Genomic DNA, 24,011 nt, shown 5'->3' with positions numbered 1-24,011 from the left:
GCAACAGAAGAGCTGGTAAATGATATTTTCCTAAGAATTAAATGGTTCTCTGAAAAGAGACTCTTCCTAAGTTTTGAAGAAACGCACACCACATTAGATTCTGTGCAAGTCGTAGAGTCATACCAAGAACTGATGTAGCACATGAGCAGCAGTGAGAAAGTGGGATAGAATGCTCCAAATTTTTGAATTTACATATTGATGAAATCTGCAACTGGAGGAAACATGTACTGAGCTCCTCAAACAATTAAGTTCAGCTATTTCTGCTCCAATCAGTGCTTCTACACAAGGTTGGGAGGATAGTTTTGGTCTTTGAAGTTCTCAGTGAGACCATTGACATGTTTGGAGAGAGACTACTCATCACTACAGATGCGACGACCGTGAATGGCTGGGCTGTATGGAAGGGACTTACTGGTATGGAATGGATGGCAGCTGTCAAAGAGGAGTTACGATGGTGACTGGTAGAGTTGATGTGGGTGTAGGTTCTGAGGTAGCCTTTCTTGAGGTGGAGGTCAACATCAATGAAGGTAGCTTGCTGGGTTGAGGATGATCATTAGGTCAAGATAATGAAGATCTCATCAGTGAATCTGAACTAGGAGATGGATTTGGGATTCCGGTTGGTTAGGAATGGTTCCTCTAAATGCCCATGAACATGTTGGCATAGGATGGTGCCCTTTGCTGTACCACAGACTTGTTTGCGGGTGATGCCTTCCAAGGAGAGCTAATTGTGGCTGTGGATATAAACTGTCGAGTCACATTAATGTGACCACCTGTCAGAAGACTGAATAAACATCTTTTGCACTGCGGATTGTAGCGAGATAAGCAGGAAGGGAGTTAGTGAGATTCTGGAAGGTACCCACAGAAATGTGGAACCACAGACTTCAGTGCTGTGGCCAGCTGCACTAGATTTCTTGATTGAGAATCCATGGTGTGAACAGCCGATCGAGGTGGCCCCACAGATTCTTGATTGTGTTTAAATCAGGGGAGTGCGATAATCTCATCCTGGTGCTCCTTGAACCATGTAAGTACACTGTGAGCTGTGTGGCAAGTTGCATTGTCCCGCTGGTAGATGCTACTGTGCTGAGGGAAAACAAACTGCATGTAAAGGTGGACATGGTCCTCATGCTTAGATACATACTTGTGTTGATCTGTTGTCCTTTCCAGAATTACAAGATCACCTAGGGAATTTTATGAAAAGATTCACCAGACCATAACGCTCTCTCCTCTGGCATAGTACCTTCAGATGATTGTTGCAGGGTGTTTACTTTCAGTCTGACAGGGCATTAAATGTGATTCTCTGAAAAGGCCACCTGTTGCCCGTCAGTGGATATCCAGTTGTGGTATTGGCAAGCAAATTACTTCCTTCATCACTGATGAACAGCAGTCAGCATGGGTGCATGAATCAGGTGCCTGCTGCAGAGGCAGTAATGGTCACTGAATAGTTGTTGAGGAGTCACTGTTGGTAGCCCTTTGGTTCATCTGGGTGGTCAGTTGTTCAACAGTTGCATGTCTGTTTGCCCATAGATATCTCCGCAGCTGTCATTCACCTCTGTCATCTGTGGCCGGTGGTATACCACAGTTACCTTCATGCCAGTTTTGGATAGCGCCAATTTGCCCTACATGGTGTAATTTAACCACAACAGCATGTGAATACTTTACATTATTTGAGAAATGCGTCCACTCATGGTCCGAAAGACAACGATCATGCCCATTTGGACGTCAGATATGTCCTTCCATTTCAGCAGTATGACAATGACTGCAATGTTTTCTGCGGTCCCTGACAAGCTTTATGTAACCTCCACTGATGCTGCCGTCTGCTGTCTGTGAGTAGCTATTGCTTGTTGGCTTCGAATGTAGGCTATGGCCACATTAATGTGACTGAACTGTGTGTTTCATCATGGTAACCAGGAAAGGAGTTGTACATTTGGAGTCAGTCATGTGCTGGGAAAGGCAGTGTTCAGTAGCATCAAGGTCATGGGCATTGGCGATGTTAGTGTAGAGAGAGGTGGCATTGACAGCTTTCATGGATCAACACATTCAGACTATTACTCATTACTACCCTGCTGTATAAAAAATACCCATCATTCCTCCTCTGACTCTTGACAGTTTGTTTCCTTACCACCTAGTGCCATGCTCATCATTGTAGATGCTGCCTCTCTTTGCACAACATCCCCAATGACCATGGGCGTGCCACTATTGAACACTACTTTTACCAATACCCGACTGCCTCCAAACCTACAACCTCATTCCTAATCCACTCACAATTACTTCTCCTTTAAAGGCATCACCTAAAGAAAAAAGAAAAAATCATGGTATGGCAGTGTGCACCCACATGGCACCTCCTATGCTAATCTGTTCGTAGGCCATCTGGAGGAATCCTTCCTAACTACCTGGGATCCCAAACCACTCGCCTGGTTCAGATTTGTCGATAATGTCTTCGTGATCTGGACTGAGGTTGAGGTCACTCCACCCACATTCCTCCAGAACCTCAACACCTCCCCCATTAACTTCACCTGGTCCCCCTAAACCCAACAGTCCACCTTCCTTAATGAACTCCACCTCAAGGATGGCTACATCAGTACCTCTGTCCACACCAGACTTGCCAGCCACCGACAATATCTCAATGACAGCTTTCACTCATACCAAGAAATCCCTTCCATGCAGTCTAGCCACCCACGGTCGTCACATGTGTAGTCATGAGCAGTCCCTCTCCAACTATGTCAAAGGTCTCACTGTGACCTTCAAAGCCTGGTATTACCCTCCCAACATTGTCCAGTAACACCATCCAGGAATGGGGCAACTGATTCACATTCTACACCAGGGTTCAGCTATCTCGCATCGCACCCTGAAGTGAGGAAAATCATACCCACTACTATCTCGACCCCTCCCATGGTAGTATTGCAGACCTACACAATATCTTTATCCATCCCTAAATAGACCCTGTTCCCATTCCCTTTCCTTATGGCTCATATTACTCCAATAGATGTAGATGAAGACTTTTACCATGTATCCTCTCTCTACCACCTACTCTAGTACTGTTGTAGCCATATCCTATCCCATGACAGGCAGGATTACCTGTGAAAGCAGTCACGTGATCTACAAACTAAGCTGAAATTGCTGTGCTACTTTCTGCATGGACGAGATAACTAACAAGTTGTTTGTCCGCACGAGTGGCCACCGCCAAACTGGCCAGAAAACAGCAGGACCACCCAGTTGCTGAACTTGCTGCCTGACACAATGTGCTTCACTTCAGTGAAAAGCTGCACCATATGGATCCTTCCTACAAGCACCAGCTTTTCTGAATTGTGTGGGAGGGAGCTCTCCCCGCAATGTAACCTTCTTTCCCATGATGCCCCTGGCCTCTATGTTCTCCTGTCCCTGCCCTCCCCCTGTGAACCCCTTCTCTCTTCCCACTGCCACTCCTGCACTACACACGCCTTCTATTCCACCACCTCACCTACAGTTTTTTCCCTTTATCTAGATCTCACCTCTCTCACAGCTTCCCCTCCCCCCACCAAATCCCCCCCCCCCCCACTCCCACCCAACTCTGCACCTTGCAGCCCATCCTGCATCCTGTCACGGCCACATTCTTGCATGCTCTTACAAGCAGTGCAACATCTTCCAACACCTCTTCCTGCTATACTTCCCACTCCTTGTCCCATACCTTCTTACTCCCACCAGCTATCCATCTTCCAGCACTTCCGGTGCAGGTGGAGTGTGTGTTGGTCCCAGCAGTTGGAGAATAGTAGCCATGTGTGTGTAAGCTGTGCTTGCATGAAGTGTGTGTGTGTGTGTGTGTGTGTGTGTGTGTGTGTGTGTGTGTGTGTGTGTGGTTATCTGTTTCGGAAGAAAGACTCTGCTTGTCTGAAAGCTTGCGTGTTTAGCAGTCTTTTTCATTGGGCATGTCTGCAATTCAGCACCTCTTTTATGTGGTGAATAGCAATCTCATCTTTCACATTTTTGTTACTCCATACAGGACATTACTGTAACATTATGAAAGTGTAATCATTAGAACAGACACCTACCTTATATAATGCTCCATCTGCTGCTCGGTATACTGGAGATTTACTCAAAGGATAATGCCGCGAGTTGTGCTGCATGTAGTGTGCCCTAGTGGTTAACATCACAGGCTGCTGTAGTGTGAGTCACCAATTCAAACTCGATCACCTGCAATTATTTGTCATTTGGTAGTTACTAGGTCTGGGAGGTTCTCAAATTTTCTTACTTTTGTAATATTTGTAGGTTCTGGAATATACTGTGTTTCCATATACACTAAGGCAACAAAAATCATGGGGTACCTCCTAATACTATGTTGGACCACCTTTTGCATGGTATAGTGCAACACCTCGATGTGGCATGGACTCAACAAGTCGTTGGAAGTCTGCTCAGAAATATTGAGAAACGCTGCCTCTATAGCTTTCCATAATTTCGAACTTGTTGCTAGGGCATGATTTTGTGTACGAACTGACCTCTCAATTATGTCCCATAAAAGTGCAATGGGATTCATGTCGGACAATCTGGGTGGCCAGATCATTCATCTAATTGTCAGAATGACCTACAGACTGATTGCAAGCAACAGTGACTCTGTGACGGGTGCATTGTCATCCATAAAAATTCCACCGTTGTTTTGGAACAAGAAGCCCATGACTGGCTACAGACGGTCTCCAGATAGCCGAACTTAACCATTTTCAGTCGATAATCAGTTCAGTTGGACCATAGGACTCAGTCCATTCCATGTAAAGACAGCCCACACCATTCTGGAGCCACCACCAGCTTGCACAGTGCCTTGTTGACAACTTGGTCCATGGCTTCGTAGGGTCTGCACCACACTCAAACACTATCATCAGCTCTTACCAACAGGAATTGGAACTCATATGAATAGACCACAGTTTTCCAGTCATCTATGATCCAACCTATATGGTCACGAGCCAGGAGAGGTGCTGCAGACAATGTCATGTTGTTAGCAAAGGCACTTAAGTTGGTCGTCTGCTGCCATAGCCCATTAAAGCCAAATTTCGCCGCACTTTCTTAATGGAAACATTCATCATAAGTCCCACATTGATTTCTGATGTTATTTGATACAGTGTTGCTCTTTGTTTAACACTGACAACTTTACGTACACACTGGCCACTGCTTTGTTCATGGTGAGAGGTAATGTCTGAAATTTGGTGTTCTCAGCATACTCATGACACTGTGGATCTCAGAATATTGAATACTGTAACAGTTTCCGAAATAGAATGTCCCATATGTATAGCTGTTAATTCCTGTTGTGTGTTCATAATCATTTCGGAAACTTTTCAGTTGAATCACCTGCAATGACAGTTCCGCGAATGCCTCTTTTATATCTTGTGTATGTGATACTACTGCCATGTGTATATGTTCACATCGCTATCACATGAGTCTTATCATCTCTCCATTCAGGAGTTCAGTTCTCTTCTGACTCTACATTGGTGTTTGTAATAGACATGCATCAGTGCAAAGTGTCGTACATCATTCACTATCCTGCTTTTGAATTTGAACTTGATTCTGGTTATGGCATGACATTGTTTGGTGGAGATGCTAAGTGCTTCAAAACATCTGCATCATCATGGATCCAATTAGGAAACATAAAAGCCGTCATCTACATGGACAGAAACCAGAATACAAGCAGTACATTGCTCCCACGTTCTGTATATTCAGGAAACCAATGGATACCATAACATCAGGAAGTCAACTGCACATCTGGTATCCATCAGTGTTTTCTGGAGACACTGAAGAGGACCTTACGAAATGGCTGAAATACAAATACGACAGCCGGGATTACATGATGTATTCACCAAATGTATATTTTTACACAGACGGTGTAGCAAGCACATTCTCTTAGCAGAAGAACAATTGGAAAACAGGGCTCAACATCATGGGGAAATGTCACACTCCTATATACAGAATGCCTTAGTCCTATGCCACATTGTGAATCAGTTTGACAAAAGACTTATGACTGACTCCTGAAAGCGGCCCCTATGGTAGTTGTGGAAGACCACCAAAGACTCAACCCCTCTCATGCACCAGGTTGTAAGAGAAGAGCTATAGCATTTTATGACTGGCCGAATTGTCAGACCAAGGCAAGAGATAACAATCCTGAATGTCAACCACATACATCAGGAGGCAGTAGAGAAAGATGAAGAAATTGTGTATTGATCCTTAACACATTTCACCACCAGCTGAATGTTCTACGAAGAACAGACTCAATCAACTTGGATTTATGCTGCAGCCATCAAGTGTCAGTCTTGCATCCCACCAATGCAGGTACAACCAAGTTCTCCATCATGTAAAATACCCTACAGGAGAACAGACAATTAGAGGACAGAAGAAAACACATCAGTATGCTTCCACTCTGGCTGCCTTAGACACATTGTGTGCTACTGCAGGGAAAGAAGATATGATTCCAGCGACTACTACGTTGCCAGATGTCAACTGTTGCAACAGTTCTGTTCATGCCAGTCAACTGCAGACATCATAACTGACCTGTGGGACAAAGACTATCACTGTGCCCTGAATGAGTTTACTCCCCAACATGCTGTAGCCAATCACAGTCACCATACAGAGCTACCAGCTGCATGCCTAGCTCCCAAATTGAGAAGAAGCAAATGAGGTGGCAATCTATGGACATGAAACTGCCACATGTGAAAATTGTCCACAGATGACAGTCATCAAGAGGTCAGGAAATCTCATTGATAACATCATCAGTGGCCAACCTGTACAGATGCTAATCAACTCACAAGGGAACCTCCCCATCGCACCCCCCTCAGATTTAGTTATAAGTTGGCACAGTGGATAGACCTTGAAAAACTGAACACAGATCGATCGAGAAAACAGGAAGAAATTGTGTAGAACTATGAAAAAAATAAGCAAAATATACAAACTGAGTAGTCCATGCGCAGGATAGGTAACATCAAGGAGAGTATTAGCTAAGGAGCGCCGTGGTCCTGTGGTTAGCGTGAGCAGCTGCGGAACGAGAGGTCCTTGGTTCAAGTCTTCCATCGAGTGAAAAGTTTAATTTTTTATTTTCAGACAATTATTATCTGTCCGTCCGCCCGTCCGTCCGATGCGAGATAACTGCGCCGTAGTATGGGGACGCTACACCTAAACAAACATCGAAACGCATGACGTCAGTCGACTACAGCGCACGGAAGAGAGAGTATTCCTGCTAACGAGGCTCCGTGGCTGGCAGTTGAGTGTTCGCTACTTTGGGCGAGAGTGCATTAAATACGTGAGATGTATTCCGTGGGCAATATGAATCCAGTAAATATAGCTCGCTACTTCAATAACAATCGCACGGTTTTGCGGTGCGGTCGCAAAACACAGACGCTAAACTTATTACAGTGAACAGAAACGTCAGTGAACGAACGGACAGATCATAACTTTGCGAAAATGAAGAAAGTAAACTTATGACTCCAGGGAAGACTTGAACCAAGGACCTGTTGCTCCGCAACTGCTCACGCTAACCACGGGACCACGGCACTCCTTCGCTCACATTATCCTTGATGTTGCCTATCTTGCGCATGGACTACTCAGTTTGTATATTTTGCTTATGTTTTTCATAGTTACACACAACTTCTTCCTGTTTTCTTGATTGATCTGTGTTCAGTTTTTCAAGGCCAATCCACTGTGCCACCTTATAACTAAATGTGAGGGGGGGTGCGATGGGAAGGTTCCCTTGTCAGTAGCTTCCATTGCCGTGCTGTCAACTGATTATTGTTGTCAGCTAAAGAAGAAGTGTTCCGTTACACAAGTGTGTTGTACTGAAACTTGCAAATAGGAAATATGTCCAACCAACAGTAACATGTGTTACAAAAAGTGCTCATATAGGGTGTTGCCGGATGAATGATAGATAATCTGGGAGGAATTGGAGAAACCAAAAGTAACATCATTGAAGCATGAGAGTATCCTCCTTCCTCTCCTGTGGTGAAGAAGAACAGCACTTGGCGTTTCAGCATCGACTATCTGTGACTGAACAGACTCATGAAAAGAGGTGTTTCTCCATTGCCCTGTGTTGGTGACATCCTAAGCTGCTTGAGAGAAGAAAATTATTTCTCAACTGTGGTCCTGTGGATAGGCTACACATAAATCAAGGCTGACATGGTTGATCAGGAAAAGACTGCCTTCAATGCACCTGATGGCGTATCTGAGTGTTGGACTATGTAACACTCCAGCCATGTTGGAGACTGTGATGGACAACCTGGTTGGACACATTAAATCAGGGGTTCCAGCTTGTGTGCTCTCTGATGAGTTGCAGAGTGTTCCCTGTTCTGAGGGGCATTATTGCTCACTGTAAACAATCAAGTGAATAAGCGTGTGGCACGGGGAGTGTTTTCATCTGCCAACCGCACCTTACATGATCACCCACCTACCTTGTTCGGCCCCTTGCGGGTCTGGGGATTAGAATAGGCCCGAGGTATTCCTGCCTATCGTAAGAGGGGACTAACAGGAGTCTCACATATTTCGGCCTTTATGTGATGGTCCCCTGTAGGATTTGACCTCCATTTTTCCCGAAGAGCAAGCCGATTGGGGAAGGGCGTCTTACATGGTGCATCATGCCCATCATGCACTGAGACCTTCAGCATTCTTCATCATAGTGGCTTTGCGGTTCCGCTCATTCTCCATCTTTTGGGCGAGGACACATTCCTGGGTGCTTTTTCCTCCATCCTCTATGCAGTGTCATTTTCTGCGCCAACGATGATCATGGACTTCTTTGCACCTTATATCCAGTGTGGTAGCCAGGCCATTGTGGTGGGGCCGCCTTACACCCTATTGGTTTTAGCCCCCTGACTACACAGGGATTGCTCTGTTAACTCCCCACATATGCCAAGAAGCAGATGCCTGTCAGCCTGTCATGTCAGGACTTCTGGCAATGGCCATCCTGCTAAGTGGCTTTTGCTGTGGCTGGGTGGTGCCTGTGGGGGAGGGGGGGGGCTGATTGGAGTGGGTGTCATCAGGGTGGATGACACACCATGAAGCGTAGTACATCATCTCTAAGCATTCAAGGGCTCAATTTAATGCACGGAAGTATGACGCCAAATCGTTCTCCTCCTTGGCCACACCACGGGAGGAATGCCAGGCTAAGGATAGCAGCGAAGCTTATTCGCCCTCGTACCTCGTATGTACGAGAGTTGATGGAGAATCTTTCCTGTCAGTGAAGCCTCAGTTTTTTTTATGGAGCATTTAGAAAATGCGATCTGGGTCGGTCTTGATGAAAACAGCATCCTCTGCTCAGTCACAGGCATTACTCGCCTGTGACAAGCTGGGGGATGTTTCTGTTACCATCACACCCCATAAGAGCTTCAATATGCTCCCGGGTATAATATTCCACAGGGACCTTCTTTTGCAGTCTGACGACTAGCTGCGCGCCAATTTAGAGCACTGAGATGTTCATTTCATATGGTGCATCTGTCAGGGTCCAAGGGATAATCAGGTTGCCACCGGTGCCTTCATCTTGGCCTTCGAGGGTGACACATTGCCCGAGACGGTCAAGGTGATGGTCTACTGCTGTGATATCAAGCCGTATATCCCTACCCCGATGTGGTGCTTTAAGTGCTGGAAGTTCAGCCAAATATCTTCCTGCTGTACTTCCAGCATCACATGTCGAGATTGTGGATGTCCATCACATCCCAATACTCCATGTGCCCCACCTCCCATCTGTGTCAGCTGCGGAGAGCACCATTCCCCTTGCTCGCCGGACTGTAAAATTCTACAGAAGGAAAGGAAAATAAATGGAATACAAGACCCTCGACTGACTGACCTACACTGAGGTTAAGAGAAAATATGAGAGGCTACATCCTGTGTGTATGACACCAATGTGTGTCACTGCTACATCAACAGTTCTAGCACCTTCCATTTCGCAGTGTACAGTTGGCTCTCAGAGCTGTCAGACTCCACGTGCCCCGTTGATTTGGGGGGGGGGGGGGGGGGGCACTTCTTTCACTGTTGCTACCGCACCGCCTGCCTTGGGAGCAACACTGACCCAGCCATCAGGGACGTCAGTCCCCCCTTCTCAGCCGGAGAAGCGTAAGTCTTCTTCGGCTACTCTTGCTAGGGAGGGTTCCCTTCCCTGGTTCCTACCAGTGACAAAGCAGACATCCTCCAGTGGCTGAAGCACCCACAGGTAGCTGGTCGTAGGGCTTCACAATCCTTCTCAGTCCCTGAGACTGAATCAGTGAAGCCCTCCCAGCGGGACAAACTTAAGGTGCAGCGAGATAAACCAAAAAAGAAAAAGACCCCCAAAAACTCAAGTTCTGCGGTGGCACCCACACCACCGCTACCTACAAGCTCTGTGTCTGAGGATGAAGTGGAGATTCTGGCGTCTGCCGAGGACCTAGATCGCACTGGGCCCTCAGACACAGTGGACGTTGGTTGCATAGGTACTCATCCAGTGGCAGCAGGTGGCCCTGAGGCGTAGACCGCCTCATTGAGTGTTTCATGCCTTTCCAGTCTCGCAATCACATCATCTTCCAGTGGAATTGCGGCAGTTTTTTACATCGCCTGGCTGAGCTATGTCAGCTGTTAAGCTTTACACCTGCTTTCTGCATTGTCCTCCAGGAAACCTGGTTCCCGGCAATGCGGACCCCGGCACTTTGCGGCTGGCAGGGGATATTACAAGAACTGTAGCCAATATAATAGTGTGTCAGGTGGAGTTGCATCTATGTCCAGAACTTGGTATATAGTGAACCTGTGCCCGTTCAAACTCCTCTTGAAGCTGTGGCAGTCAGGATACGGATGTCGCAGGAAATAACTGTCTGCAACATAAATCTCCCTCCAGGTGGTGCAGTACCCCTGGACGTATTGGCTGCACTGATTGATCAACTCCGTAAACCTTTCCTTCTTTTGAGAGATTTTAACACCCATAACCCCTTGTGGAGTGGCACTGTGCTTACTGGCTGAGGTAGAGATGTCGAAAATTTACTGTCCCAACTCAACCTCTGCCTCTTAAATATAGGTGCCACCCACACATTTCAGTGTGGCACATGGCACATAGCACATATTCGGCCATTGATCTGTCGTTTTGCAGTCCTGGCCTTGTCCCATCTATCCACTGGAGAGCACATGATCTGTATGGTAGTGACCACTTCCCCATCTTCCTGTCACTCCCCCAGCGTTATGCCCATGGACACCTACCCAGATGGGCTTTCGACAAGCCTTCACCTCTGCTGTCACTGTTGAATCACCCCCACATGGTGCCATTGATGTTGTGGCTAGGCAGGTCACTACAACAATCATTTCTGTGGCGGAAAACATGATCCCTCGTTCTTTTGGGGTGAAAGTCAGTACCTTGGTGGTCGCTGGAAGCTGCTGAGGCAATTAAAGAGTGTTGGTGAACTCTGCTGCGACATAAGCGACACCCTTCCCTAGAGCACCTAATGCCTTTAAACGACTCCGTGATCTTGTTCACCAGCTTATAAAAAAACGGAACCAGGAGTGTTGGGAGAGGTATGGCTCGACCATTGGGTGCCATACGTCACTTTCCCAAGTCTGGATGACGATCAGACGTGTTTTTGGGTACCAGACACCAACAGGTGTCCCTGGCATTGCCATAGATAGCGTGTTACCTACCGACGCAAATGTGATTGCCGAGCACTTTGCTGAGCACTATGCTTGAGCCTCTGTGTCGCAGAATTACCCCCCCAGCCTTTCGCATTCTCAAACGGAAGATGGAAGGGAAAGTCCTCTTGTTCACTACATGCCACAGTGAACCCTATACCGCCCCATTTACAGAGTGGGAGCTCCTCAGTGCTCTTGCACATAGCCCCTACACAGCTCCTGGACCAGATCGGATCCATAGTCAGATGATTAAACATCTCTCGTCTGACTACAAACGACATCTCATCATCTTCATCCGGATCTGGTGCGATGATGTCTTTCGATCGCAATGTCAGGAGAGCACCATCATACCAGTGCTCAAACCCGGCAAAAACTCGCTTGATGTGGATAGCTATTGGCCCATCAACCTCACCAACGTTCTTTGTAAGCTGCTAGAATGTATGGTGTGTTGGTGGTTGGGTTGGGTCCTGGAGTCATATGGCCTATTGGCTCCATGCCAGGGCAGTTTCCACCACGGTTGCTCTACCACTGATAATCTTGTGTCCCTTGAGTCTGCCATCCGAACAGCCTTTTCCAGACGCCAATGCCTTGTTGCTGTCTTTTTTTGTCTTGTGGAAGGCTTACGACACAACCTAGTGATGTTATATCGTTGCTACATTGGATGATTGGGGTCTCTGGGGCCCGCTCCTGATTTTTATCCAAAATTTATTGTCACTCCGTACTTTCAGTGTCCAGGTTGGTGCCTCCCATAGTTCCCTCCATATCCAGGAAAATGGAATCCTGCAGGGCTCTGTATTGAGTCTATCTCTGTTTTTAGTGGCCATTAACGGCCTAGCGGCAGCCATAGCGCCGTCTGTCTCACCTTCTCTGTTTGCTGATGACTTCTGCATTTCGTACTGGTACTCCAGTACTGTTGTTGCTGAGCAGCGCCTACAGGGAGCCATACACAAGGTGCAGTCATGGGCTCTAGCCCACGGCTTTCAGTTTCCAGCCGCAAAGTTATATGTTATGCACTTCGGTCGGTGTCATACTGTTCATCCAGAACCAGAACACTACCTTAATGATGATCCACTCACTGTAGTGGAGACATAGCGATTCTTAGGTCTGGTTTTCGATGCCCGATTGACTTGGCTTCCTAACCTGCAGCAGCTTCAGCAGAAGTGCTGGCAGCACCTGAATGCCTTCCTGCTGCCTGAGCAACGCCAACTGGGGTGCGGATCGCTCTACGCTGCTGCACCTCTACAGAGCCCTTGTTCAATTCCACATTGACTATGGGAGTCTGGTTTATGGTGTGGTGCCACCCTCGGAGTTGAGTTTACTCAACCCAGTGCAACAATGTGGCATTCGCCTAGCGACGGGTTCTTTTAGAACGAATCCGGTGACTAGCGTCCTGGTGGAGGCTGGAGTCCCTCCATTGAAGTCTAGGCATACACAATTGCTCGCCAATTACATTGCACACATTTGTAATTCTCCTACACATCCAAATTACTGTCTCCTTTTCCACCCACAACAGTTCATCTCCTGCATCGGCAGCCCAGCTCACGATTGTGGTTTGCGGCCAGTCCCTTCTATCTGAACTGGAGTCCTTCCCTTTACCACCTCCCATCCAGGTCCATCCGCATACACCTCCATGGCATACACCTAGGCCGCAGATTTGTCTGGACCTTTCGCATGACCCTAAGGACTCAGTTACTCCCGTGGCTCTCCGCTGTTACTTCCTCTCGATTCTTGACCTGTTTTGGGGCTGCGAAGAGGTTCACACCAACGGCTTGACGGCTGATGGTCATGTTGACTTCGCCTATGTCCACAGAGGCCATATTGAACAGCATTCCTTGCCTGATATCTGCAGTTTATTTACTGCAGAGCTGGTGGGCATATCACATGCACTTCAGTATATCCCCTCATGCCCTGGGGAGTCGTTTCTTCTGTGTACTGACTCCTTGGGCAGCCTGCAAGCTATTGACCAGTGCTACCCTCGTCATCCCATGGTAGCGACCATCCAGGAGTCCATCTATGCCTTGGAATGGTCCAGTCGTTCAGTGGTGGTTGTCTGGACCCCGGGACATGTCAGAATCCCAGGCAACAAACTTGTTGACAGGCTGGCCAAACAGGCTATGCAGAAACTGCTTCTGGAGATAGTCATATCTGAATCTGACCTGCGTTCATTATTATGCTGCCAGGTTTTTCGGCTTTGGGAAATGGAATGACATAACGTCTGTACGCACAGTAAACTGTGTGTCATTAAGGAGACTAAGAATGTGTGTAAGGCCTGTCTGACCTCTTGCAGGGACTTTGCGGTTCTCTGTCGGCTCCGCATTGACCAATCTTGGCTGACCCGCGGCTACCTCGTGCACCGTGATGACCCGCCTCAGTGTCAGTGCAATGCCAGACTGACAGTGGCCCACATATTGTTGAGCTGTTCTCCTTTGGCTGCCCTGCAGTGGAATCTTCAGTTACTGGACTCGTTACCATTAATTTTAGCTGACAATGCCTCATCGGCTAATTTAGTTTTACGTTTTATGCATGAGGGTGGGTTTTATCATTCTATCTGAGTTTTAGTGCATGTCCTTTGTCTCTCTGTGTCCTCCACCCCTCCACCCTAGTGCTTTTAGGCTGAAGGTTTTAATGTGTCGTAGAGTGGCTGGCTTATCCTTTTTATTCTTGTGGTCGGCCAGCCATGGTCATCTGCTCTCTTGTTTTTGTCCCCTCTACCTGTTTCTTGCACCTCTCTGTGGTTTTCTTGTCCAGTTTTGTGTTTGTTGCCCTTCTGTCGTTCTTGTGGTTTTTCCTTTCTTTCAGCTTTGTTTTGTATGTCTTGTTTGTTTTACTCCCACCTTGTGGAATGATTTAAATCAGAACGAGGGACCGATGACCTAGCAGGTTGGTGTCCCCCCCCCTCCCCCCCCTTTAAACCAACCAACCTCATTTGCTTGGCTGCTATGTCATAGCTTCATGTTGCATCTGGGCAAAAGGTAGTTAAGGAATTAAGTTAGAAGCAACTGTTTTAAAAGAAACTGAATCCATTTACTGGACTTCTGATTTTTTCATTTTTCCCCCCCCCAGAACAATAAAGGAAATATCGGGCATAAAAATGTTCACAGCATTAATGCAGTGTGTGCTCTTCATTGTCACATCCTGAAGAAACAGCCATTCCTTAGCTTTTATCCATTCATTGCTGAGGAAATGAAACAATGGAAACTCCAAGTAGGAATGTCAACAATGTAGCAAAAAGATTGCTACTCACTATAAAGATGACACATTACGTTGCAGACAGGCACAATTAAAATACACTTACATATAAGCTTTTGGCCACAGTCTTTGTCAGAAAAAAGAGGTACCCTCACGATTCATTCACACAAGCAAGCACACCTCACACACACACACACGTGAATGCCAATTCCTGCAACTCGGGCCAGAATACCACAATTGACCGGGTTGCCGGAGTTGACAGTTGTGTGCATGAGGTGTACTTGCTCGTGTGAGTGAATGGTATCTATTTCTCTTTCTCTGATGAGGGCTGTGGCTGAAAGCTTATGTGTAAGTGTCTTATTAATTGTTCCTGTCTGTAATGTAATGTGTCATCTTTACTGTAAGTAGCAGTCTGTGTTTTCCTATGTTGACATTGCTGAGGAAAGGTACTTACAGTTGTATGTAGTCCCAAACATGCACATGATCTTTGTGGCACTTTTGTGCAGCTTGGAAAATTTTTTTGCTGTAATAAATGGTACCATAGTAACTGAGGTGATGATGGCAAGTCACAAGGTGAAACTGAGAAAGGAGTACTGAAAAATTTCATTTCTGTTTCCACCACTCAGAGTCTTATTCCAGAATACATGATCAACTGCGTTATGTTGGCTTGGTAATTACTGAAACTGGTACCTTCAGATACTTTTAATAAAGTTAGATGATTGAGGAGTATTAAAATTCTGTTACTCATTTGCCTTTCAGATGAGCATAACATTTCCATGAATTCTGACAGGATATTGCCATGAGCTGTGCTGCATGCAGCTTGCTGTAGTGGTTAATGTCACTGGCTGTGTGCTGTAAGACACTAGTTCAAACTCAACCACCCACAGTTATTTGTCATATAGTATTTCCCAGTTGTAGAAGGTTCCCAAAATTTCATATGTTTGTGATTGTTTGTGTATTCTAGAACATTAGTTGTTTGTATAAATAGCTGCACTCTCCATTGAGAAGTTCAGTTCTGTTCTGTCTGAACACTGGTGTTTGTAATAAACATTCGTGTAGTGCAGAGTGGTGTACTTCATCTATGATCTTGCTTACGACTTTGGACTTGATTCTAGTTACAGCATGACATTGTTATGTGGCGATGCCAAGTACTTCATAATATCTGCAGCTCCACTACTGCAGTTAAGCAACTACATTGACAGAAATCAAAGTACAAGCAGTGCATTACAGTGGGAGATAAGACAAAACTATGTCTTAATGCTTTCCATGGCCTATGACTCGTATAAATCCCAACTTGATGCCTGTGCAACTTGCAGGTGGTCTTTCCGATGCGTATTTTATTCAAAAATATTTCGGAACTTCAAAGTTAGTTATTCCAGTTCACATATATCAAAGCTAGCTCTCTCTCTCTCTTTCTCTCTCTCTCTCTCTCTTTCTCTCTCTCTCTCTCTCTCTCTCTCTCTCTCTCTCTCTCTCTCTCTCACACACACACACACACACACACACACACACACTACCTCTACTCCTAACTGTCTCTCTTTCTCTCTCTCTGTCTATCTGCCCATCAAGCTATGAAAATCCAGAATGAGATTTCCACTCTGCAGCGGAGTGTGTACGCTGATATGAAACTTCCTGGCAGATTTAATCTGCCAGGAAGTTTCATATCAGCGCACACTCCACTCCAGAGTGAAAATCTCATTCTGGAAACATCCCCCAGGCTGTGGCTAAGCCATGTCTCCACAATATCCTTTCTTTCAGGAGAGCTTCTGTAAAGTTTGGAAGGTAGGAGACGAGGTACTGGCAGAAGTGAGGCTGTGAGGATGGGGCGTGAGTCGTACTTGGGTAGCTCAGTTGGTAGAGCACTTGCCCGCGAAAGGCAAAGGCCCCGAGTTCGAGTCTCGGTCCGGCACACAGTTTTAATCTGCCAGGAAGTTTCAAGCTATGAAAATAATCAGTTTTTTAAAATATAATGTAATTGGATGGATAAAAACTCTACTCACCAAGTGGCAGCTGGAGAAAACACATGTAAAGCTAATGAGATTTGCAAGATTTCTGAACCATTGGCTCCTTCTTCTGGTAGAAATGTTGAAAGGGAAGGAAGAGAGGTGAAGGAAAAGACTAATGAGGTTAAGAATTTGGAAAAGTCACCCAGGTCAGGTGAGTTTTACTGGACAAGATGAGAAGAAAAGATTGATTGTTGGATCTGCACTGGCTGAGTTTTGGAAACCTCAGAGCTTAAATGTGGAACATAGTGTAATATGCAAGAAAGAGATTACTGACAAAACATCGTGCAAGAGTTAATAAGAGTGGAAAGCACATTGTATGTGGTAGAAGGGGGGGGGGGGGGGGGTGAGAGCAGGGGAATAGACAGACCAGAAAATAAAATATACAGAAAACTAAAAGGGAAAAGAAAGGAATAGTTAGTGAGAAGAATTGCTGATGCCAAAGAAATTGATGTAAATTAAGGCCAGGTGGGTGGTGAGAAGCAAGAACATGTTGTGACGCCAGTTCCCACCTCTGGAATTCTGAGAAATTGGTGTCTGGGGGAAGAATCCTGATAGCACATGTGGTGCAACAGGCACTGAAGTCACGACTATCATGTTTTAGAGCATGCTGTGCAACAGAATATTATGTCTTGGCAGTATTCACTCTGTGACTATTCCCATTCATCCTAAACCGATAACTTGGTGATGTCATGCCAGCTGGAAATATCAATTTGCAATCCAATTCCAAAACCTTTCCAGCTGCAAATCTGACTTTGAACGCTGCTTTTAACTATTTGCACCACGGTCCCAACTTGATCCATCTCCTCTACCTCAAAATCATTCCTTACAAGCCTTCCAAGAACTCCTAATAACCAGCATGCTTCACAACCCTTCCTCAGGTCCCCACAATGTGCCCCTAACATGGCGTCTGTAGAACTTGTTCCCTAAAAGTGGATCATTATCGTCCCAGCAGTCAAGGGATCTACCCCTGTGATACTTGACCCATGGGAGTAAGTGAGGCTCTTTGCCAGCTGTCTGACACCTTTACGTACAGCATCTGCCACCGAGATCCCATCCCTGCGTTACAAATTGACCTGCAGTCCCTCCTTAAAACCTTGAGCTGCTCACAAGGACTTCCATAATACCTCAATCCATATAACTTTTACTCCATCCAAACCACGCACTCCACCTTTTACCTTCTTACTAAGGTACATAAACGCAGATCCATAAACCCGATCACCATGGCAGTTGCTGGCTTCAAAGCAGCCACCAATGTGTATTTATCTTAGTTGATCAACACCTGCAACCTATAGTACAAAGACTTCACTCCTATATTAAAGACTCCAGTCATTTCCTAAATCATCAGAAATCTGTGTCCGTCCCACTTCCATTACACACCTTCCTTGTCACCATTGATGTAACCTCCGTTTGTACTAACATCCCCAAAGTACATGGTCTGTCTGCTGCTTAACATTTCCTGAATCACCACCATTGGATTCCAAACCTGTTATGTCCCTACTGCTCACCTTTATCAACTTTATAATCAGCAGGTACTTTACCTTTGAGGGACAGACATACAAACAAATGAGAGGCATGGCCATGGGAACCAGGATGGCGTCTTCGTATGCCAGCGTTTTCACGGGTTGGGATGGGGCTTCGCTTTAATCATTGATGATATCTTTGCCTCTTTGCCATACAGTCTCATAGTGAGGTTGATCTGTTAAAATTCCTGGAGTCTCTAAATACACACTGCCAATTAAGTTTTATGTTGTTATATTCTGAATCCCATGCCACTTTCCTTGACATTGATCATATATTCGCATAGATTCAACTACACCTTTCTGTTCAGATATAACTTACATTTTGACAGTTGCTATCTTATCCTGGTCAAACATTTCCTCTTAGGCAGAAATATTTGTTTAGGTGCAGACTCCTTTGAAATAAGATCCAGTGCTCCTGCACCCATTTCCCTATCCCGTGGTACAACTCTGACTGTTACTGCTATTGAGAATTGCCATATGCACACTCATAGCACACAAGGGTGCCCATACCTGGGGCAGTGGGGGGTGGGTGGTCACGGTCACCCCCAGCTCTCAGGAAAAGGAAAAAAATATAGTGTTGTCAGGTGTCTTTCGTGCAAGAATGTGGTTTAAAGTTGGTATTGCGGAAGTTTTTAACAGCATCAGAACTGGAATATTCCAAAGTATTAAAAGTATTCCATTCTCCCAGGTCTCGTGCCCTCTCCCCACAAACTCTCGTATGGGTGCCCTTGTATCACAACCTATATCAGCCCTGTAACTGGCAGAACACTATCAAAGGGAGAGCTGCCTATGAAACAATGCATCGTGTACGTGCTGTTATGCAAACACTATTTGGCCTTTTACATTGGCATGACCACCATTAACTTATCAGTTAGGAAGAATGATCATAGGCAGAGGGATATATACTGGCAACACACAATATCCTGTTGCAGAACATGCTCTACAACATGATAGTTATGACTCAGTACTATTTCACCACAAAACATGCCATCTGGATTCTTCCTCCAGACAGTTTCTCAGAACTCTACAGGGGCGGGGGGGGGGGGGGGGGGGCGTAGAGCTGGGGGAACTGGTGTCACAACGTGTCCTTGGTTCTTGTTACATGAATTTCTTTGGTCTTAACATTTCCTCTCAGTATCTATTCTTTTCTTCACTACCCTTTTTTAATTTTCTATACAATTTATTTTCTGACCTGTCCATCCCTCCCTCCTACACCCACTCACCCACTAACCTACTAACCTCTGCCACATACAACACACTTAACTTTCAACTTGTGCACAATATTTTGTTTTTTTGGTAATCTCTATCTTGCGTACTATGCTGTGTTCCACCTTCAAGCTCTCAGGTTTTCAAATCTTGTCCATTGCAGTCCCCAACAATTAGTCTTTCCTTCTCATCCGGTCCAGAAGTCTCCCCTGATCTGGGGTCCTGGGCGACTTTTCCAAACATATCCCATTTTGTAATCTGTACTGGTCCTTTTACTTCAGTTCCTTCCTTCTCCTTCAACCCTTCTGCCAGAACAAGTAGGCACTGACTCAGAAAGCTCGAAATTTCAGTACCTTTATACATGTTTTGTCGCACCGCTGCTTGGTGAGTAGATTTTTTACCTATCCAGTTAACGTTATATCTCTCTGTCTTTTTAAAAATCTACAAATCCTATAAATTTAAGTTTGCCTTTCTTCAGTCTATCTTTTTAAAATGAGTAGGGGTAAAGTTTGATCTAGTCCTCATATTTGTCAGTATCTGTGTTTGGATTTGGTATCATTGCAATCTTCAGTTTTAATGTAATTGTTTCTCCCACAATCACTCATCACATCACTCATCTTATCTGCATCCACTTCCTCTTCCCTTTCCATAACATTGTCTTCAAGTTTGTTTCCTTTGTATAGTCCATCTTCCACCTTTCATTGTTTACTACTTGGTTGCAATCTGAACTGTTGATATTCATTAAGCTATTTCTCTTTTCTCCACAGGTTTCCTTAATTTTCCTGTATTATGTGGCATCTGTCATTCCAGTTGTCATGCATGTTCCTGCAGCACTGTGTTTCTCCTCTAACTCCTGATTTGCCATTTTGCACATTCCATCAGTTTTATTTTTTAAGCATATGTTTCCATTGAAAGTTTAGTCAATTGTGGAAATATGCTCAGATAGTTTAAAAGGTGTAAGGCAGCTGCTTGCAAAAAACAAAAAGGTTTACTTTCAGTCCTAGTCTGCCACAAATTTTAAATTGTAATAGTATATTCATGTTGTCGTCTAATTGAGAGTTCTAACCGTGAGTTGGGTTGGGCACAAATAAGTAAGTGATGCTTACACCAAGCTGAAGAAAACTTTTTACAACAAAAGTAAATAGAGGCTATAAGTTGAACATAAACAAAATTAAGACTAGGGCACTGTTGTTGAATTACTGGTAAATCAGGGATGCCAAGGGAGTTAGATTATGAAATGAGACAATGTAAGTTATAGACAAGTTCCGATATTTGAGCAGCAAAATAACTGATGATATCCTACATAGAGAGAATGTAATATGCAAACTGGCAACAGTAAGAAAAAGTTTATAAAAAAGAGAAATATTTGTAAACTAATATAACTTTCTGCTTCAGGAAGTTTCTAAAGAAACAATTTTTCTGTAGTGCATCCAGGGTACAAGTGCGACTGGATGCCAAATAATTTAAACTTTTATAGAATAGAGGTTTTTTAAGTGTGGTGCTACAGAAGAATGCTGAAGATAAGATGGGTAGATCAAATGGCTAATGTGGTGATAATTAATCGAATTGGAGAGAGAAGAAATTTATGACACTAGCTGACTAAAAGAAGGGACTAGTTGATAGGTTGCATTGTGAGGGATCATTCTACAACACCATAGATTTTATTGCGCCCAACTTATTTACAATTAAACCACAGAATGTAGTTGCTGCTGACTCTGATGGAAATACACAAAACAAAATGCCTGGGGGGGGGGGGGGGGGTGGGAGGGGGTGAATACCTCATGATAAATACAGTATTTTGGATGTTTGTAGAATGACTCGCATGTCAGTGTTGTAGAACACTGTTTGTGGGTTTGACTGCGAAATATTTAGATGTGAACTACACTCCCAGTGTAAGCATTTAGCATTAAGTTGTTCACTGAAAACACAATGGTCAGCATGAACTGTGAGGAGGGAAGACAGTTCTCAATTAGACAGGCAGGCAAATCCATACAGTAACCAAACATCATCAATAGTTAGTTGAAATCACATTCTTGGAGAAAAACATGTAGCACAGGGTTGTCGTCAATAGGTACACCAGAGAGCTTGCCACAAACATCGGCCAGTTGACAAGTGAGGCCGTACAGCCCACAGAACCCTTTCTTCTGGGAGTTTTGCCGTGTAGGTGGCGCTACTGTATGCATCCTTCCACACACTGTGTATAGCGACTTTGCCTGACATATGCGTAGCTATATCTGTTGATCTTTTGATACATTGGTGGGATTACAGAAACAGTTGGCAGCTTCAAATGGATGTAGGTTGAGCTAACTGTGCAGAGATGAAGAGGCTTGTATAGAGTAGACTAGTATGGAAAGCTGCTTAAAATTGCCCATCTTCTTTGTCAAATTATTTACCTTATTAGTGCTTGCTTGCTTTATTGCTAGTACAGTGGTATGAAGTGTAACAAATTATAAGCGTTGTATATGTTTCTGTGTTGTAGTGCTACCTCCAGTTCTGGTGCCTCGCCATAGTGAGTATGCACCTGGTCACTCACTCCTGCCATTCCAGCAGCTGCCAGAACCAGCAATGCCGCACAATGTGTCATATTCAGCTGGAGGTGGTTTCACAAATGGTGGTGCTGGCGGTGGAGGAGGTGGTGGAGGTGGTGGTGGTCCATCTTCACACCTTAGTCCTGGACCAACTTCTCCACTGAGCAGTGTGCCTAGTCCAGGCAGTACTAGTTCAAATCCACAAAGTCCATATGGAAGCAATGGATTGCCAGGTATGGAAACATTTTGTGCAATTTTGAAGTCTACTTTAGACTGCATATTGTGCCAGTTTATTTTCAGGAATGCTTTATAATATAGTATAACAATTTATTTTAAAGTGCATGCTAAATGATTTCTGAATCATGACTCCTGGTGAACTTGAAAACTTGACTGTGTTCCTATTTGATTTTTATGACAAGTCACAATGCAACCCTGTAACACAAAATTATGAGCCTTACCAGTTATTGGATATTCAGCATCCAAGCAGAGAAATGAAAGAGCTGGTCTTCTACAACTGACTAGCCCTTTGTTGGCCTCAGAACATTCCCCACATGAAATTTGCCTTAGCTGTGAGAATATTTTGAAATCTGGTGAATCTGTTGTGTAGGGTGCATGTTACAATAATTCACACCTCAGGTCGCTCATTTTCTCATTGCCAAACCTTCTGCATTCTTTCTTTCACTCCACGCATTTCCCAATGTCTTTTTCAGTCATTTAGTGCAAAACAGTTTAATATTCACCAGTCATTGTTTTGCTTTAATTAAGATAATTTGTAAGATAAATCACTTTTTCATCTTGGAGAACTCTGATCATATTCTTTATAGCCGATCAAATGCAGGATCATTGCTTGTTTCTAGCATAAAGTGGTGGCCCTTTTCTCATTAACAATGATAGATCAGCATATGAAATAAGCTGGATTCTTTTTTAAATTGCTCCAACCTCCATTTTTTCTCATGTGTTTCCGATTGGCAATCAACAAATGTATGACATATCTTGCTAAACCCTACTCCACCTGATGTGTATGATACTGGCTATTTCACACTCCTGTAATCAGTGATAATCCAGTATTGTAATGAAAAGTCTCAGGAGAAACACAAGTACTGGAGGCAGTACAGATAATAACATACCAAATAGTTGGGGTGTCAAGTGGTCAATAGGTACATGAACAAGACTGAAAACATTGCTAAGCTTTTGGGCAGCATCTTTCATTAGAGTTAACTAATACAGAACAAAGTTTCATATACATGCACAGCTACATTGTCCTAGCCGACTACGTAGGAACCCCATTGCAGCTTGACACAGAATCAAGCTGCAGTTCTGGCACAGTGTAGAGTGTGTGCGTGCGTGCGTGCGCGCGCGCGTGTGTGTATGTGTTTTCTCTCAATGTTTCCCTTCCTCAGGACAGCTTTTAGTTGTTCTTTAAGTGCATCATCTTCGGGAAAAGCACTTCCATGTTGAATTCAATTTCCAATTTTGTTACTGTTGAAAACAGAGGAAGAGACTCCATATAAACCTCCACAGATTTTGAATTAACCTCCACTGCAAAAACTGAGAAGGATGTTCTAGTTTGTGCAATTCTCTGAAACACTGTTTCAGCAAACCATTTAAGCAGAAAAATTGTGCACATCAACTTGGCTTCTGACTTTCATACTGCATAACATGTATAAGTCTTACCAAAATCAAAATTTCATTAATATCAGTGCCTTCTTTTTGTTGGAGTGAGAATGTTTCTCTTTGCCCTTGTATGCCCAATACTTCTATCTTCTGTTAATAAACCTGAGGCAACATTCATGTTCCTGAACATAACCCTATTACAACCTTTGTTGGTGCCCTTTTCACTTTGTTGACAGTACTCAGTCAAGTATCATCACTTGAAGACATATAATCATGGTGGTACTTTGCAAGTGTTGTCATCTGTTCGTGTTGTCTTGTGGGAGGAAGTACTTCTGTATGGATGTACTATAAAAACTTACATCTCTACTTCTCTCTCA

At 44.6% G+C, this 24,011-nt stretch overlaps 1 protein-coding gene across 3 annotated transcripts in view; it reads left to right on the top strand.

Moving 5' to 3' along the window:
- LOC126194917 (protein mothers against dpp) overlaps positions 1-24,011 on the top strand; it is a 232,239-nt gene that overhangs the window by 46,732 nt on the left and 161,496 nt on the right. For all 3 annotated transcript variants that reach the window (XM_049933292.1, XM_049933290.1, XM_049933291.1), the window contains one exon: positions 21,972-22,253. In XM_049933292.1, the coding sequence (XP_049789249.1) occupies positions 21,972-22,253 (282 nt within the window). The remainder of the gene's footprint in view (positions 1-21,971; positions 22,254-24,011) is intronic.

The sequence above is a fragment of the Schistocerca nitens genome, chromosome 7 (assembly GCF_023898315.1).
Source record: "Schistocerca nitens isolate TAMUIC-IGC-003100 chromosome 7, iqSchNite1.1, whole genome shotgun sequence".
NCBI classification, from domain to species: domain Eukaryota; kingdom Metazoa; phylum Arthropoda; class Insecta; order Orthoptera; family Acrididae; genus Schistocerca; species Schistocerca nitens.
This window is presented reverse-complemented; position numbering and strand designations above follow the sequence as displayed.